Raw genomic sequence first — 19,083 nt, forward strand, 5'->3', positions numbered from 1 at the left:
CAAAACAGCAAGTGCTGTCTGTCCAACGACTTGTAAAGCCTCAGCACTACATCCTTGCTCTTATATTCTAGTCTTCTCAAAATGAATGCCAACATTGCATTTGCCTTACCCAACCTGCAAGTTAACCTTAAGGGAATCCTGCACAAGGACTCCCAAGTCCCAGATTTTTAATTTTTTTCCCCGTTTAGAAAACAGTCTACACCTTTATTCCTGACCATTCACTTCCCTACACTATACTGCAACTGCCACTTCTTTGCCCACTCTCCCAATCTGTTTAAACCCTGCAAAGTCCCTTCTTTCTCAACACTAACAGCCCCTCCACCTGCCTTTGTATCATCCCCAAACTTGGCCACAAAGCCATCAATTCAGTCATCCAAATCGCTAGTATATAATGTGAAAAGACATGGTTCCAACACCAACCCCTACAGAACACCAATAGTCACCGGGCACCAACCAGAAAAGTTTGTATCTTCCCTATAATACCAATGTCTCTTATCTTGTTGAGCAGCCTTATGTGTGGCACCTTGTCAAAAGCCTTTTGAAAATCCAAGTACACCACATCCGCTACCTCTTCTTTGTCTATCCTGTCTGTTATTTCCTCAAAGAACTGCAATAGATTTGTCAGGCAAGATTTTCCCTTTAAGGAAACCATGCTGGGTTGGCCAATTTTACCATATGCCTCCAAGTACTCAGATACCTCATCCCTAATAATGAACACCTTTTTTCCAACCACTGAAGTCAAGTTAACTGGCCTATAATTTCCTTTCTTCTGTCTCTCTCCCTTTTTAAAGAGTGGACTGACATTTGCAATTTTCCAATCCCCTAGAACCATTCGAGAATCTAGTGATTCTTGAAAGATCACTACACCTCCCTTGTCCTACCCATGTTGTTGGTACCAATATGTACTACAACTTCTGCCTGCTTACCCTCCTCCTTTAGAATGCCGTAGACCCATTTGGAGATATCCCTGACCCTGCAACTTGGAGGCAACATACCATCCAGGTGTCTCTTTCAAGTCCACAGAATCTCCTGTCTGCTCCTCTAACTATGGAATCTGCTATCACCACTGCATTCCTCTTCTTCCCCCCTTTCCCTTCTGAGCCCCAGAGCTAGACTCAGTGCCAGAGACCAGAATGATGTCACCTCCCCGGTAGGTCATTTCTCTCCAACTGTATCATGGACGAGTCCTTTATATTCAGAGCTGAGGGAGAATGTACAAATTCCTTCCATACAGCGGCAGGAATTGAACATCAATTAGTGATCGCTGGTGCAGGAAAATGATGCACCAACTTCTATGCTGCCCACTTCCTCTCTGCTGACTCAGGTGCCCTATAATTGTAGTATCTATGCAGATGACTGGATGAAATTGTCAGCTTCAGCTCGAACTAGGAAACTGTGTACTCTACTTAATGACTTAATTTTGGTTCATGGCACAGCTTTGCATTTTGGCAATACATGAAGGATCTAGCACACAATCAAGAGTTTCACTATGTCTAATACTGTGGTTTTGGTGATATGGTTAAAGTAAAAAGCATTTAAATTGCCTCTTATGATATTTGCAGGATAGTGATCTGATGACCTTTAATATCTCGATGCACCGCTCGTGGTGGAGGGAACATGGGCCTGGGTGTGTGCGGAAGGAGTTGACTGCTTCAGCCAGCAAAAGCTTGGATGATCGCACCTATATCTCAGTGACAGGCTGCATTGTCGACTTCCAGTACCTGGAGGTTATTCACAGCTCCTTCCAAATACTACTGTCGGTAAGTATGGCCCTTGGAAAAAGTGGTTTAAGTGTTAGCGATTACAGTCAAAGATGCAAAGTACATTTATTATCAAAGGATGTACGCAATATACAACCCAGGGATACTTCTTCCCACAGACAACCGCAAAACACAGAAAAACATCGAACCCATTCAAAGAAAAACATCAAACCCCCAACAGGCAAAAAAACAAACCCAAATCATACAAGTGGCAAAAACCCCCAAAAAAAACCACAATATAAAACTTCAAAGCACAAAGTCAGCAAGAGAGTCAGGAATATTCAGTTCAGTCGAGTGCTGTGTTGTTCATTGACTGCAGGCCGCAGAGCCAGTTCACTCTGATCCAAATTGCAAAAAAAAGCGACCGAGAAAACAGAGCAACCAGGATCATATCATAACATGAATTACAGAGCCCCATCCACAAACGGAGTCGATTAAACCTTGCTGAGGACCCAAGTCTCCAGCACCATCCTCTGGCAGCAACAAGTGAGAGGAAGAGAGAGACCAATCGAATGCAGGCACCTTCCCGCATGAGCAACGAGCAAGAGGTAGGGAGGGAGAGAGAGAGAGAGAGAGAGACCAATCGAATGCAGGCACCTTCCCGCATGAGCAACGAGCAAGAGGGAGGGAGAGAGAGAGAGTGAGAGCAATCGAATGCAGGCACCTTCCCGCATGAGCAACGAGCAGGAGGGAGAGGGAGAGAGAGAGACCAATCGAATGCAGGCACCTTCCCGCATGAGCAACGAGCAAGAGGGAGGGAGAGGGAGAGAGAGAGACCAATCGAATGCAGGCACCTTCCTCTGGGAGCAGTGAGCGAGAATGAGAGAGAGCGCGGTCACTTGCAGGCAGATGGCGCTGAACACTTGCTGTCCTTCTGCTCTCATCCTTGTTAATTTAAATTTTCCTCAATGCTTTAATCGGCAGGATTAGCGAGAAATGGAGTTGATCATGGGCTGGTACCCGTCTCCAGGCTTCTTGGCCTCAAGGCCACAGACGGCTCTACCTCAACGAACTCCCTCGGACACAACAAAGTGCCAGTTCACTCAATCTCACACCATCAATCTATAGAGTACAGACTCCAATAGTAGCTGAATCATATGTGAAAGAAATAGTAATAGTAAAGAAAGTAGAAAAGATCATTTTGCAAACTGTCTGAAGGATGTCACCTTTGGTCGCATTGTTTGCTGGTGCCATCTTCTTCACCGGTCCCAGCAAATGTAATAATTCTACCCCTGCAGAAATTATTGACTGGTCATTGTTATCGTTGTCTGTTACTGTTGGAACATTTTAATGCATTGAAGCTGGAATATATATCGAAATTCTTGTTCTATTATAGATGTTGGGCCTGTCTTAATTATAAAAAACTAAAAGTGATTATGTTTTCCCATACACACTCTTCTATCCTAACCTAGCTCATTACCAGAAGAATTAAACACATACTTTCCTGAACCATTTAGCATTCTCCTTCGAAAATAGTTTAAACTTTACCTGCCATTTTCAGAGTTTGTGTACCAATGCATCCTCTGTGGTAACTTCAGATACATAAACAAAGGCAAAGTGAAGTATGTTAATGTGAGGTGACCAAACGTTTTGTCCCAGATTCCTAAATCTTATTTGATAAAGGTTTCTGTTTGTTACTCAATCATTTCACCAAACATACAGGAAAAATACTTAAACTTTAAACCACACAAGAGCAGCACTACATAAACAAATCTGCTTCCCAGCTTTTTGACTCTTTGAGTGGCTCATTACCGTGGAAACGCTAATGGACACTTCTAACATAATTGTTATCATTACAGTGTCATAGAGGCTTACGGCATGGGAAAAGGTTCTCAGCCCAACTCACCCATGCTGCTCAGTAAGCTAGTCAGTCCCATCCGCCCACATCTGTCCCATAGCCCTCTAAACCACTCCTACCCATGTACTTATCTAGATGGCTTTTAAACATTGTCAATGTGCCTGCTGTTTCTGACAGCTGATTTCAAATATGCAACATCCTTTGCATGAAGAAGCTGTCCTTGATGTTCCTTTTAAATCTCTCACCTCTGATCTTAAGCTGACATTTCTCTCTTGCTTTTAGCACCACCTCCTTGAGAAGCACATTTTGTGCTTCTTGTGCTTCCACCCTATGCCCCTCTTGATTTTGCATACAGTATTTGCATTAGGATTTAATCAGCTCGGCATTTGTAGGACACAATGGCTGCGTGGTGCATCCCGCAGTCATAATAAGCAGCCAGGATATAACTCTTTTAAGTGCTGATGTGACCATAAGTATGGAGCAGGTTCAAGCTTTGATAAACTACTTACAGATAAAGTGTTTTGAAATTTAGGGTCAGTTCAACACTTGAGACATTGCCCATTATTTATACAATACAGTCAGTATCTCTGTACTGGCACTGCAGCTCACAGAGTAGATAATTTCTGTTTGCCCCTGTATTTCTGCTGGCCAAAAGAAATCGAAACTTTGATTCTGATATTAGAATAAGAGATGCTTACTTTATGATGAAAAGTTATGTACAGAGAAGCTAAACAAGTAATGATGTTAAATTTCCTGTTCTTGACTTGCTTCTGAGGCAGTTTGCTGCAACTAATCAACAATTCCTGTTAACTGATATCAGTAATGAACATTGCCACAATTCATATGCTGTATAGTTAAGCAACTTGGACCAGCAGAAAAACTAAGCAGGAATTTCAAAAACGTAAACATTCTTACATTAACAAATGTAGAAATAGAGTTTTTTTGACCTTTTACACAATCGCAGCATTTTTACTAGAACCATAGAACAGTACAGCACAGAAGCAGGCCTTTTGGCCCTTCTTGACTGTGCCGAACCATTTTTCTGCCTCGTCCCACTGACCTGCACCTGGGCTATATCCCTCCAAACCCCTCTCATCCATATACCTGTCCACCATCCATATACTACTTTATTTCTGTGATTGTTATTCAGAGATGCTCGACAGATTCCACTGTCTTCGGCTAGTTTTTCAAATTGTTCCTGGGTGTAGCCTCATCTCCCAGCAGCTTCTGTTAGTGTTTCTGTGGCTCTGGGTTTTTACATGGATGGGTTTGCTATTGCCATGCACAACCCGTCTCCTTTCACAGCTGGGTTTGGGACAGTCCACGGCAGAGTTACTGCAGAAACTATTGGACCTGAAATTGTCAGGGAGACAGCATTGCTAAGCTTCAAAGTTAAACTACTTGTGAGATTTCATCCGCAGAATCATGTTTCATAGCCAGGTTTGTCATTCCATGATGTCACAGATTCATTTGGTGTAGAGAGCCTTGCCCAAAATAACGCTTTTGTAAATTTTGTAACTTACTATGTCACACCACTGGCTTACTATCGGTTTTCAAATTTCAACATTATAAAAGCACTTTAAATCTAAAACCCTGAAACACTTAAGAACAGGTAATTCAAATCAACCAATTTTTAAATATCCAAATTAAGAAAATCTAACCTTAGTCATTCATAGTATTTCCTCTCCATTAGCCTCAATGGAGAACCAGTTCTCACAGAAGGTCCAATTTACCACAGAATGTCTCTGTGGGTCGCCACACTTTAGTAATATGGATAAACACGAGATGCTGCGGATGTGGGAAATCCAGAGCAACACACACAAAATGCTGGAGGAACTCAGCAGGCCAGGATCATCTATGGAAATGAATAAGCAGATGAAATTTTGGGCTAAGACCTTTATTCCCCTTTCCTTTCCAATCCTGATGAAGGGTCTTGGCCGAAAATGTTGACTGTTTATTTACTTCCGCAGATGCTGCATAAGGTTCTTTAGTAGTATGGAATTGGAATTGTTTTGTGCTCCTTTGCTACTGCCCATCATGGGAGTGCAGTTGGGAAAAACACAGAGAGAGCTATCACAATTTCAAGCCTTCTGCATTTCATGCAGGAACCCTGAAGTTGCTGAAAGTTTCACAGGTAAATGCTGTCATGTCAGGGTTTATACTGTACTCACTTTGTTTCACCTACTGCAAAAGTTACCTCTTCTACTTTTGCATGTAGGCTGATGTGGTACATTTATTATCAAAGTACGTGTATTCCTGAGATTCATTTTCCTGCAGGCATACTCAATAAATCCATAATATGATAATAACTGTAATATCAATGAAAGATTGCACCAGCTTGGGTGTTCAACCAATGTGTAAAAGACAACAAAGTGTGCAAATACAAAGAGCAATAAATAAATAAACAAACAAACAAACAAACAAGCAAGCAAGCAATGGCTATCAAGAACATAAGATGAAGAGGCCTTGAATTTGAGTCCATGGTTTATGGTGCAAATGAAGTCAACTGAAGTTAGCCATTTTGGTTCAAGACCATGATGTTTGAGGGGTAATAGCTGTTTCTGAACCTTGTTGTGAGAGTCCTGAGGCTCTTGTACCTTCTTCCTGATAGTAGCAGTGAGAATAGAGCACAACCTGGATGGTGGGGTCCCTGATGATGGATGCTGCTTTCCTATGACAATGCTCCATGTAGATGTGCTCAGTGGTGGAGAGGGCTTTACCCATGATGGTCTGGGCCACTACTTTTTGTAGGGTTTTCCATTCAAGGGCGTTAGTGTTTCCATACCAGGCTATGATGTAGCCAATCAATAGTCTCTCCAATACACATATATGGAAGTCTGTCAAAGTTTCAGAATTTGTGCTGAATGTTTGCAAACTCCTAAGTCAGGCACTGCCGTGCATTCTTCATAACTACACATACGTGCTGGGCCCAGGACAGGGCCGCTGAAATGATAACATAAGGAATTTATAATTGCTGATCCTCTCCACCTCCAATCCCCTGATGAGGACTGGCATATGGACCCCTGATTTCCTCCTCCTGAAGTCAATAATCAGCTCCCTGGTGTTGCTGAGTAAGAGGCTGTTGTTGTGGCACCACTCTGCGAGACTTTCAATCTCCCTCCCATATGCTGATTCAGCCTCCAACAGCAGTGTCGTCAGCAAGCTTGACCATGTCATTGGAGCTGTGCTTAGCCATACAGCCATAGGTATAAAGCGAGTAGAGCAGGGGACTTAATAGCAAAGGATAGCATAAAAAGCACATGATTGGGGATTGCAAAGTGTAATCATGTTTAACAATTTAAGCAGAATTTGAATTACAGATGATTGCTAATACAAGGAACCAATGGCTTACCAGCCCAGATGAATGTCAGAGGAAAGCAGGGAGTAATAGTTAGATTTTAGCAGAGATTTAGAACATAGAACAGTTCAGCACTGGAAAGGACATTTGGCCCATAATGTTGTGTTGATATTGATTCCTATTTGTACTAAGCATCGTACTAAGCATCCTGTGTATCATCCAAATCCGCCCATTTTCTTCATATTCATGTATTTATCTAAAAGCTTCTTGCACCCAACCAGTCTGTTTCCTCTACTATCCCTCGTACCTATTCCAGGCACCTATAAGAAATTTAACCCTAACAGCACCTTTAAAATTCCACTTGCATCACAGTCCGGTACGGAAACACAATGCCCAGGAATGGAAAAGGCCACAGAAAGTGGTGGATATAGCCTGGTCCATCACGTGTCAAGCTCTCCCCACCACTGAGAATGTTTACACAGAGTGCTGCCATCATTTGCATCCATCATTAAAGGCTTCCGTCAAGCAGGCCATGCTCTCTTCTTGCTAGTACCTTTGAACAGGAGGTGGTAGAGACAGAAACTCTCCCCACATTGAAACAGTATTTGGATTGTACTTGACTAGTCATCACAGACAGGGCTAAGGATCATGTGGTGGGTTTAGGCAAAGGGCTCTTTATTATCCAGTGCCCTCATAAAAGGCCAAATGTCATTTTTCTGTGATTCTATCGTCGCCACTTTACCAACAATCTACACAGGTGTAAAAAAGTAAAGCCAGAGTAGAAAATTGGCCAGCTCATTCATAAAGCATTAGCTCAGATGATCTTAATGCATTTAGATTGATAGCAGATGAGCTTTATGTATAAGATTAGATTACAGTCATTGAAAAATACAGCACAGAAACAGGCTTTTTGGCCCATCTAATTCATGCCAAAACTATTTAAACTTCCTGCTCCCATCGACCTGCACCAGGACCATAGCCCTCCATACCCTACCATCCATGTACCTATCCAAACTTCTCTTTCACATTGAAATCAAACTCCTATGCACCACTTGTGCCGGCAGCTCATTCCACACTCTCATTGCCCTCTGAGTGAAGAAGTTTCCCCTCATGTTCCCCTTAAACTTTTTACCTTTCACCCTTAAACCTTGAACGCTGGTTGTAGTCCCACCCATCACAGTGGAAAAAGCCTGCTTGCATTTATCCAATCTAGTCCCTCATAATTTTGTATACCTCTATCAAATCTCCTCTCAATCTTCTATGTTCTAAGGAACAAAGCTTTAGACTATTCAATCTTTCCTTATAACTCAGGTCCCACAGACCTGGCAACATCCTTGTAGATTTTCTCTGTGCTCTTTCAAACTTTTTTCACATTTTTCCTGAAGGTAGATGACCAAAACTGTATACAGTACTCCAAATTAGGCCTCACAAAGATATAACTTCAACATAACATCCCATCTCATGTACTCAATACTTTGATTTATGAAGGTCGATGTGTCAAAAACCTCCTTTATGACACTATCTACCTGTGACACCACATTCAATGAATTATGGAACTGTATTCCCAGATCCCTTTGTTCTAGCACACTCCTCAGTGCCCCACTATTCACTGTGTAACACTGAGGCAAGTTGATCCAAGCACTCAGATCTACAGTGATAAAATAGTTTGAGAGGTTGGTCATGGCAGAATCTCAGGTGGTGACAAGAGGGCATACAGGAGTGAGATATATCAGTTAGTTGAGTGATGTGGCAGCAATGATCTTTCACTCAACGTCGGCAAGACCAAAGAGCTGATTGTGAACTTCAGGAAGGGTAAGATGAGGGAACACAAACCAATCCCAATTGGAAGGGTCAGAAGTGCAGAGAATGAGCAACTTCAAGTTCTCGGGTGTCAGCATCTCTGGGGACGTAAACTGGTCCCAACAAATTGATGCAGTTATAAAGAAGACAAGACAGCAGCTAAATTTTATCAGGACTTTGATGAGATTTGGTTTGTCACCAAAAATAATTTTTTCACTATGCTATATTCCACTCTTATACAGCTCAGGAAAGAAAACTGTTTTGCCCTCTCTCAAATCATTTCAGTTGTTGCAGCAGTTTACAGCTGCTGTTCACAGCCCATTATCCGTATTATTAATATTGTTTCAGTTGATGCTCTGTTGGTCAATTCCAGGAACCCAGAAACATGCAATTATCCCTGTAGTTTCACACCTACTCTATAGTAATTGCCAGATAATAGCTTTAATAGTATTCATTGACCATTAAATCTTCCTAGGTCTTGCTCAGATTATTTTTATTTTCTGATGAAGGTGGCGGTTTGCAACAGCCTTCAATATTTAAGTGATGCTGACATCACAGAAATGTGAGCAGGACTTTAACTCCAAAGATGTTAGATTAGGGTTAGTGGGTTGTGGGCATGGTATGTTGGCGCCATCACAATCCTTGCTGATTTGATTTGACTTTTTGATGCACCCGTGACAAATAAAGCTAATATTAAATCTCTAATTCAATTCAGAATTGCCCAATAATGAAAATGCTCCACACTCTGTGAGCAGTGACTCCTGTACTGGATGTTAGGGTGGTTAAGAATGCACATAGCATGTACGCCTTTGTTAGTCTGGGCATTGAATTTAAAAGCCAGGAAATTTTGTTGCATCTTTATAAAACTTTAGTTAGGCCGCATCTGGAGTATTGCATACAGTTCTGGTCATTAGGAAGGATGGTGAGGCTTCAGAGAGGGTGCAGAAGAGTTTTTCCAGGATGCTGCCTGAATTACAGGGCACGTGTGCTGTAATGAGAGGCTGGACAAACTTGGGTCGTTTTCTCTGGAGCGGCAGATGCTGAAGGAAGAGCTGATAGTGGTTTAATACACTATGAGAGGCACAGAAAGAGTAGACAGACAGCTTCTTTTTTCCCAGGGTTGAAATGCCAAATATCAGAGGCTGTACATTTAAGGTGACAGGTGTTCAGCGGAGATTTGAGTGGAAAAATTTTTATGCAGAAAGTTGTGGGTGCCCAGAGTGTGCTGACTGGGGTAGTGGTAGAGCCAGATACTTCAAAGACCTTTCAGCGGCCTTTAGGTAAGCACGTAAATGTGAGGAAAATGGAAGGATGTGAACATTCTGTCGGCAGAAGGGATTAATTTAGTTAGCCTTTTGACTATGAGTTTAATTGGTTCAGCACATTTTAGGCCAATTCCTGTGCTGTACTGTTCTATGTACTCCTGACACATTGTAAATGTTACATCTTAATATAAATTACAGAAACATAGAAAACCTTCAGCACAATACAGGCCCTTCGGCCCACAAAGTTGTGCTGAACATGGCCCTACCTTAGAAATGATACATGAATTTTCATCTGGAGTTGTCCCTAGTTTAAACAAAATCAGCTTTGACATTAATAATAAAATATTAAAATGGGTACAATGCAATTGAATAGAGTTGCTTCAAAAAGAATTGGACTGAAGTGAATGTAATAAGGAATCAGACTATTTTCACTGATACAGTGTGTTAAATTAGATGTTTTGCAACAGCAGTATATAGTCAGACATAAAAATGACTAAAATACAATAACAGCATAAATAAATAAATAGTATAAAAGAGGAATGGCGAAGTAGTGTTCATGGGCTCGAGGACCATTCATTAGTTTTCTTCCCTCAGCTTTTGAAGATAAGAATTAGAAAAATCATGATAAATAATTAAGTGGTGCTTAATGTATTACAGACAGTACTTACTTGGGAGATTCCTTCATTTTTACTATTCTGTATACATATCCATAAGACATAGGAGCAGAATTAGGCCATTCAGCCCATCAAGTCTGCTCCAGCATTCCATCACAGTTGATCCCAGATCCCAATTAACCTGATACACCTGCCTTCTCACCATAACCTTTGATGCCCTGACAACATTGTGGGCTGAAGGGCTTGTAATGTGCTGTAGATTTCTATGCTTCTACGTTTAAAACTGTTGACAATACTCCAAGTGTGGCCTGACTAGTGTCTTATAAAGCCTCAGCATTATCTCCTTGCTTTTATATTCTATTCCCCTTGAAATAAATGCCAACATTGCATTTGCCTTCTTTACCACAGACTCAACCTGTGAATTAACCTTCTGGGAGCCTTGCACAAGGACCCCCAAGTTCCTCTGCACCTCTGATGTTTGAACCTTCTCCCCATTTAAATAAGAGTCCACACTATTGTTCCTTTTACCAAAATGCATTATCATACATTTCCCAACACTGTATTCCATCTGCCACTTTTTCGCCCGTTTTTCTAATTTGTACAAGTCCTGCTGCAATCACATTGCTTCCTCAGCACTACCTACCCCTCCACTTATCTTCATATCAACCACAAACTTTGCCACAAAGCCATCAATTCTATTATCCAAAAAGTAGCAGTCCCAGTACTGACCCCTGAGGAACACCACTAGTCACGGGTAACCGACCAGAAAAGGCCCCTTTTATTCCCTATCACTGCCTTCTGCCTGTCAGCCATTCCTGTATCCATGCCAGTATTTTTCCTGTAACGCCATAGGATTTTATCTTGTTAAGCACCCTCATGTGTGGCACCTTATCAAATGGCTAATGTATGCATGTTAGCCTCTGGCCATCTGCTGTGATGTATATAGCGCTCTGCTGTATGGGAACATCGAAGAATCAGCCCAACGACAAACCTGAAGGCCTAAAGAGCTATGGTACTCACTACGCTCCTGTACGCCTGTGCGGACCGTCTATCCAAGGCGTGAAAGACAGCTCAACCATTTCCACATGACTTGTCTTTGCAGAATATTAGGCATCAGATGGCAAGACAAAGTACCAGACACTGAAGTTCTCTCTAGAGCAAGTCTGCCATCAGTCCACACACTGCTGATGAGAGCACAGACCCGGCAGGCAGGTCATGCCATCCACATGCCGGACGAGCGCATACCCAAGCTCCTCTGCTGGGAGACGCTCACATGGAGGGCAGGAGAAACGTTACAAAGACACACTAAGGGCCTCCCTGAAGTCGCTTGACGTAGACACGACCTCCTGAACCGCCCTTCCTGGCGTGGCCTCATTCACAAGGGCTGTCAAGATTACAAAGTGAGGCGCACTGCTGACTTTGCACAACTTAAGTGTGAGCTGCGCAAGTCCAGGGCCACCAGTGCAACAACTGCAGTGCCTACACACGTCTGCCTAATGTGTGCCAGGACATTCCGTGCCCGAATTGGCCTGACACACCGCATCCAGTCTCAAAGTGACTAATGGTGTCAAGGTCTTCATCGATGACAATGGACAAACCACTGCCTGTGGCAATGAATTCCACAGATTTACACCTCTCTGGCTAAAAAAATTCCGCCTCATCTCTGTTCTAAAGGGATATCCTTCTATTCTGAGGTTGTGTTCCCTGGCCCTCGCTACAGGAAACAGCCTCTCCACGTCTGCTCTCGCAAGGCTTTTCAATATTTGATAGATTTCAATGCATCTTCTAAACTCCAATAACTACAGGTCCAGAGCCATCAAACTCTCCTCTTACATTAACTGTTTCATTCCCAGGATAATTTTTGTAAATCTCCTCTGGACCCTCTCCAATGCCAGTACAGCCTTCCTTAGATATGGGGCCAGAACTGTTTACAATACTCCAAATGGGGTTTCACCAATGCCTTATAAAGCCTAGGTGATGATTGTATTGGCATTTTCCAACTGAAACATCCTTTTGATTGATATTGACAAGGACCCTTACTGGCACTACAAGAGCATGTTGGATGATCTGAATGCTGTATCAAAGGCTCGATCTGTCTTGAGTTGTTTCAGCATCTGAAAGTCTCAAGTCTGTCTGTAAAAGAAGTTGTCTACTATTCCAAAGAGATTGTAATGTGCTCTTCATTTAGCTCCATGAGTTCATTTACAAAGATAAAAATCAAAGGTAAAGATTTGCTCCGTTTGTTGCATGTACATCAAGACATTGAAACAGAGTGAAATGTGTCATTTGCATAAACAAGCAACTCAGCTTGAGGATGTGCTGGGGGCCATCCACAAACGCTGCCCTACTTCCGGCATGCCCACAACTTACTGACCCTTGCTTGTACGTCTTTAGAATAAAGGTGGAAACCCACATGGTGACGGGGAGCACGTACAAACTGCTTACAGATAGTGGTTGGAATTGAACCTCGATTGCTGGTGCAGTAAAGCATTATGCTAACCGCTATGGAAATAAGTAAGCAGTCGACATCTCAGACCGAAACCCTTCGTCAGGTCTTAGCCGAAGACATCAATTGTTTTCACTTCCATAGTTGTTGCCTACCCTGCTGAGTTCCTTCATCAATTTGTGTGTGTGTAGGTGTGTGTGTGCATGTGTGTTGCTCTAGATTTCCAGCACCTGTAGAATCTCTTGGGTTTAAGGTAGTGCTATACCACGATACTGGCATGATTCAGCTGGGAAGCCGTAACTTTTGCAAATTTTGTCCTTATCACAATGCAAAGCTCCTAGAAAGGCAAGGCAGCTAGATATACAGGACAACATACACCAGTGCCACTGGCAAATGTTTCTCTTTGCTGAGTGTTCGCTCATTCACAATGCTGGAGCTGCCACTGAGGCTGACAATCTCTGAGTCCCTTACGAACCCTTTCGCAAGGTAAGCTTCAAACTAACTGCTATATACGAGGACCTCAGCCAGGACTCCAAATTTATGATATTTTGTTATTGGCTCTGGGATCAAGTCCTCAGGTTAGTGTGTGCAATGTTCTCTTGCCAAGGCTTCCAGTGGTGCTTCATTTCTGTTATAAAGGGCTTTTTGCATCACCCCCACTATCCAGGGCCTCCCTGAACATATCCGCAACTTCCAATAAAATGTCTTGGGGCTATGTGTGACTACTCCCCAAGCTCCACAGTAATTTCTTACAGTGGATGTATCTAATTGTATGATTCTGGTGTGATGCCATTCAGCACTGGAACATTTCACAGGGTTTCTGGGACTCCTAAAATTACTTGGGCAAAAAAGAAAATCCTGATTAATGCTTCCAAAATTCCAGAAATGTGGATACAAAAAAAACACACAAATGACAAAGGAACACATTGTTATTAGTTGAAAACAACACACACAAAATGCTGGAGGAACTCAGCAGGCCAGGCAGCATCCATGAGAAAGAGTATACAGTGATGCTTCGGGCCGAGACCTTTCATCAGGACTGGAAAGGAAGGGGGAAGGAGTCAGAACAAGAAGGTGGGGGGAGGGGAGGAGAAGTGCAAGGTGGTAAATGATTGGTGAAACCAGGAGATGGGGAGGGTGTGAAGTAAAGAATTGGAAAATTGATTGGTGAAGGAGATAAAGGGTTGGAGAAGGGGGAATCTGATAGGAAGAAAGGGAAGAGGGAGGAGCATTAGTGGGAGGTGATGGGCAGCTAAGGAGATGAGGTGAGAGAGGAAAACAGGAATGAGGAACAGTGAAAGAGGTGGGGGGCAATTACTGGAAGTTTTGAGAAATTAATGTTCATGCTATCAGGTTGGAGGCTACGCAGATGGAATATAAGTTGTTGCTTCTCTAACCTGAACATGGCCTCATTATGCCAGTGGAGGAGGCCGTGGACTGACATATAGGAATGGGAAGTAGAATTGAAATGGGTGACCAGCTGGAGATCCCACTTTTTGTGGGGGATGGTGCAAAGGTGCTCGGTGAAGGCGTCTTCCAATCTATTTTGGGTCTCACTTATACACAGGAGGCCACACCAGGAGCACCAAATACAGTAGATGACTCCAACTGATGCCAAGGTGAGGTGTCGCCTTACCTGGTAGGACTGTTTGGTAGTGATGAGGGAGATGGTGCAGGGGAATGTGTAGAACTGGTCCTCACCCTCAATAATTCTCCTTCAGTTCCTCTTACTTTCATAAACCAAAGTGTAGCCATGAGCAGTTGCATGGGTCCGAGCCCTGCCTACTTTTTTGTCAGCTATGTGGAATGGTCCATTTTCCAAACCTACTCTGGTATCACTCCCCATCTTTTCCTATGCTACGTCGACAACTGCATTGGTGTTGCTTCCTGCACCCATGCTGAGCTCATCGATTTCATCAACTTTGCCTCCAACTTCCACCCTGCCCTTAAATTTACTTGATCCATTTCTGACACCTCCCTCCCCTTGATAGACAGACTATCTACTGACATCTTTTATAAACCCACTGATTCTCACAGCTATCTGGACAATACCTCTTCCTCCCTGTCACTTGTGAAAAGGTCATTCCTTCTTTTCAGTTCCTCCGACTCTGCCGTTCCTGCTCTCAGGATGAGGCTTTTCATTCCAGAACAATTGAGTTGTCCTTCTCCTTCAAAGGAAGGGGCTTCCCTTTCTCCACCATCAGTATTGCCCACACCTAAATCTCTTCCATTTCTTTCACATCTGCCCTTATCCCATCCTCCTGCCACATCACCAGGAATAAGACTCTTTCTGTCTTCACCTACCACCCCACTAGCCTCCACATCCAGCACATTATTCTCCATATTCTCCACCATCTCCAATGGGATCCTACCACCAAGCACATCTTCAGCCCCCCTCCCCACCACAGACTGCTCCCTGTGTGTTTCATTTGTCCTTTTGTCTCCCTCCTGGCACTTCTCTGTGCAAGTGGAACAAGTGCCACACCTGCCCCTATACCTCCTCCTTCACTGCCATTCGGGGCTCCAAACAGTCCTTGCAGGTGAGGCAACACTCGTATCTACTCGTATCCAGTGCTCCTGATGTTGCCTCCTGTATATCAGTGAGAACTGATGTGGATTGGGAGAACCACTTCGCTGAGCAGCTCTGCTCCATCTGCCAGAAAGCAGGTTCTCCTGATGGTCCATGGCCTCCACTTCTGCCACGATGAGGCCAAACTCAGGTTGGAGAAGCAACACCTTATATTCCATCTGAGTAGCCTCCAACCTGATGGCATGAATATCAATTTCTCAAACTTCTGGAAATGCTGCCCCCCCCCCCCACCATTAGCATTCCCTATTCCCATTTCCCTCTCTCACCTTATCTCCTTACCTGTCAATCACCTTCCTCCGGTGCTCCTCCCCTTTCTTCCATGGTCTTCTGTCCTCTCCTATCAGATTCCCCCTTCTTCCAGCCCTTTATCTATTTCACCAATCAACTTCCCAGCTCTTTACTTCACCCTCTCTCCCTCTCCTGGCTTCACCCATCACCTGCCACCTTGTATTTCTTCCTCCCCTCCCCCCCCCCCCCCCCCCACATTCTTAATCTGACTTCCTCCTTTTATTTTCATTCCCATTTAAGGGTCTTGGCCGGAAACGTCGACTGTTTACTATTTTCCATAGGTGCTGCCTGGCCTCCGGGGGTGGGCTGGTGTGTGTGTGTGTGTGTGTGTGTGTGTGTGTGTGTGTGTTGCTTTGGATTTGCAGCATCTGCAGATTTTTTCATGTTTGTGGTACAAGTGTCATGTCTAGCACTATTTCAGTGCATTTTTTAATGGGCTGAGGAACTTCAAACCACAGTTCATTTTTTGGGGCTTCAGCACGCAGTGCTACTGTTCTCTGGATTCTTCAGCAAGACAAAGCTATCGGCTTTATTGCAGACTTTAACCAGGCATTAAATACAAGGAGCGAGGTGCTGACACTGGAACAGAACATACATGCAGGGCAAATGATGTTTAAATTGATAGTTTGCAGAAAATTAGAGAGTGTAATGGAGTTCATCGAATTGAGTGTTTAGCAGATAAATTGATGGAGTGATTGGAGACCACTTTGTTTGTAAAAGGTGGGTATATATATGGCTATGCTAAGATGTATAAAAGTTTCCTGGATTTAGTTTTACAAAGGAACAATAGTAATGATGGTTGATTCATATTGTTTCAACTGTCAGTTAAAGCAACAAAAGCACATTATTTATTTGTTACTGTAAAATTATTTCCCAATTTAACAAAGCCAATAAGCTAAAAACTGGGTTACAGGGAGCGTATTTTTATGTACTACTCTAGCTCCCAAGTCACTAGTGTGGAAGATTCAATGTTCAATGTTCATCACAAAGAGCAGCTTAATAGATATCTTCTGGCCGGGTCCTGAAGGATTCAGCTGCCAGACTGGGTCTGTGACAGGTTATGAGTGAACTAGTAAACATTTGGCCCTCCTCAATCCATCTGTCACAGATGCATCCATCCATGGCCATACTAATAGGAGTAATCAACACAATCCTCATGGAGGAATCCATTCATCACACAGTGTAGCATTATCTTCACTTAGAGCTAAGTGATGCCACAACCAATGAATCAGGCAGCAGTTCTGCAGTCTTGCCACATCCAGTTATGAATTGCAGCAGACAGTGACGCATCTAGCAGAAAAGAAGCTTCAAGAAATTTCCGAAGCTAAACAATAGTGGCATCTGGCATCTGAATGCTCAAGGCAAACACTTGCCACCACATTCGGGCAGAACTAACCTGGCTTCCACCTGATACTGCAGCCATCACCAAAGCCAGCATTACACCAATTCAATTATTTTATTTGAATTATCAAGCAACAGCTGAAAGAACTAGACCAAAGAACATTACAGCTGTAGAATAGCAGAGTTGCATTCCAGAACAACCTGTTGCAGATAGTGGAAGACATCTCCAATAAAGCCGCTCAGTCTGTTCTCAATTATTAGTGAAATGATAGGGATGTCTCTGAAAGTGCCAATATCCACTAACAAATGTCTAATATGGATCTCACCAAGATCACTCAACTCCAGACCTCATCATAGCCTTGGGTCAACGTGGATCAAAGAACTAAATCCCAGGGGTGAGTTGAGGGTTACCATGCTTGATGTCGAGGTACTTCTGACCCAATGGTAAAGAGGCATCAAGGAGTTCTAATAAAACTGATGTCAATGGGTGCGTAGTGAAAAACATCCAGTAATCGGAGTTGAACCTTGTATAAAGGAACATAGTTGTGTGTTTGGAAATTAATTATTACAGCCCGGGGATACATAATTCTGGAGTTCTTTGGGGCACTAACCTTGGCCAAACCACCTTCATTTTCTTTATCAATTTACTTGCTTCTGTCATTGGATGAGACACATGCTTGTACTCCAACAAAGTGGACCCAAGGACCTCCTTTAGACAGGGAAGACATTATAAGGTGCAACCTAAAGGATTTCTTAAATGAGTATGCCCGTAGACCAACAAAAAGTGAGGCCATACTAGACCTGGTGTTGGGAAATTAGGCTGGCAAAATGACTGCTCCTTCGCTGGGAGAACATTTAGGAAACAGTGATCACAACTCTGCAAGAGTTTGGGTAGTTCTAAATAAGGGCAAGTGTGGACCTTGTAGGAGAGTACTAAATTGAGTAGGGCAAATTACAAGACCTTTAGGCAGGAACTAGGGAGAGTTAACTGGGAACAGCTATTTTTGGAAAATAGTCATAAAGTTTGCTTGACTAGATTAGTCAAAACACTGAGTTCAAGAGTTGGGAAATCATGTTTCAATAGGTTTCAAAAGGTACATTTAATGAAAAGAGAAATGTATACAATATACATCCTGAAATTCTTTTTCTTCACAAACATACACAAATAGAGGAGTGCCCCAAAGAATGAAAGGCAATTGCAGATATGTGAAGCTCTGATCTGGCAGCATCTGGAATATAGCATTCAGTTCTGGTTGCTTCATTATCGGGAGGATGTGGAGGCCTTGGAGAGGGTGCAGAAGACGTTCAGTAGGACGTTGCCTAGATTACAGGACATGAGCCATAAGAAGAATTTGGACACACTTTAGCTGAAGCAGTAGAGGGAGGCTGAGGGAAGATCTGATTGAGGTTTGTAAGATTATGAGAAACAGATGGAGAGGACAGATTTTTTTACTCAGGATTGAAATGTCTAGCACTAGAGGTATGCATATAAGGTGAGAAGTACTAAGTTCAAAGGAGAACTGTGGGGCTTTTTTTATATAGAGAATGGTGGGTGACTGGAATGTGCTGTCAAGGGTAAAAGTGGAAGCAATTACAAGAGAGACATTCAAGAGGCTGTTGTGCAAGCACATGGTTGTGCAGAGAATGGAGGGATGTGATTGTGTGAGCAGGGGGGGATTGGTTTAGACAGGTATCTACTTTCTAGTTTAATTAGTTTGGCACAACAGCATGGACCAAAAGGCTTGCTCCTGTGCTGTACTGTTCTGTGTTCTATTTTCGAAGGTCCATTTCATTGTCATAATATGCATGCACAGTACAACTCTGATATTTGTCTTCTCCAGATAGTCATAACATACACACAAAAAGAAACAAAACTTGCAGGA

At 42.9% G+C, this 19,083-nt stretch overlaps 1 protein-coding gene across 2 annotated transcripts in view; it reads left to right on the forward strand.

The window, feature by feature from the left end:
- LOC132400631 (sodium/potassium-transporting ATPase subunit beta-1-interacting protein 3) overlaps positions 1-19,083 on the forward strand; it is a 511,218-nt gene that overhangs the window by 422,366 nt on the left and 69,769 nt on the right. For both annotated transcript variants that reach the window (XM_059981806.1, XM_059981796.1), the window contains exon 4: positions 1,563-1,760. In XM_059981806.1, the coding sequence (XP_059837789.1) occupies positions 1,563-1,760 (198 nt within the window). The remainder of the gene's footprint in view (positions 1-1,562; positions 1,761-19,083) is intronic.

This window comes from Hypanus sabinus, chromosome 1 (genome assembly GCF_030144855.1).
Source record: "Hypanus sabinus isolate sHypSab1 chromosome 1, sHypSab1.hap1, whole genome shotgun sequence".
NCBI classification, from domain to species: Eukaryota; Metazoa; Chordata; class Chondrichthyes; order Myliobatiformes; family Dasyatidae; genus Hypanus; species Hypanus sabinus.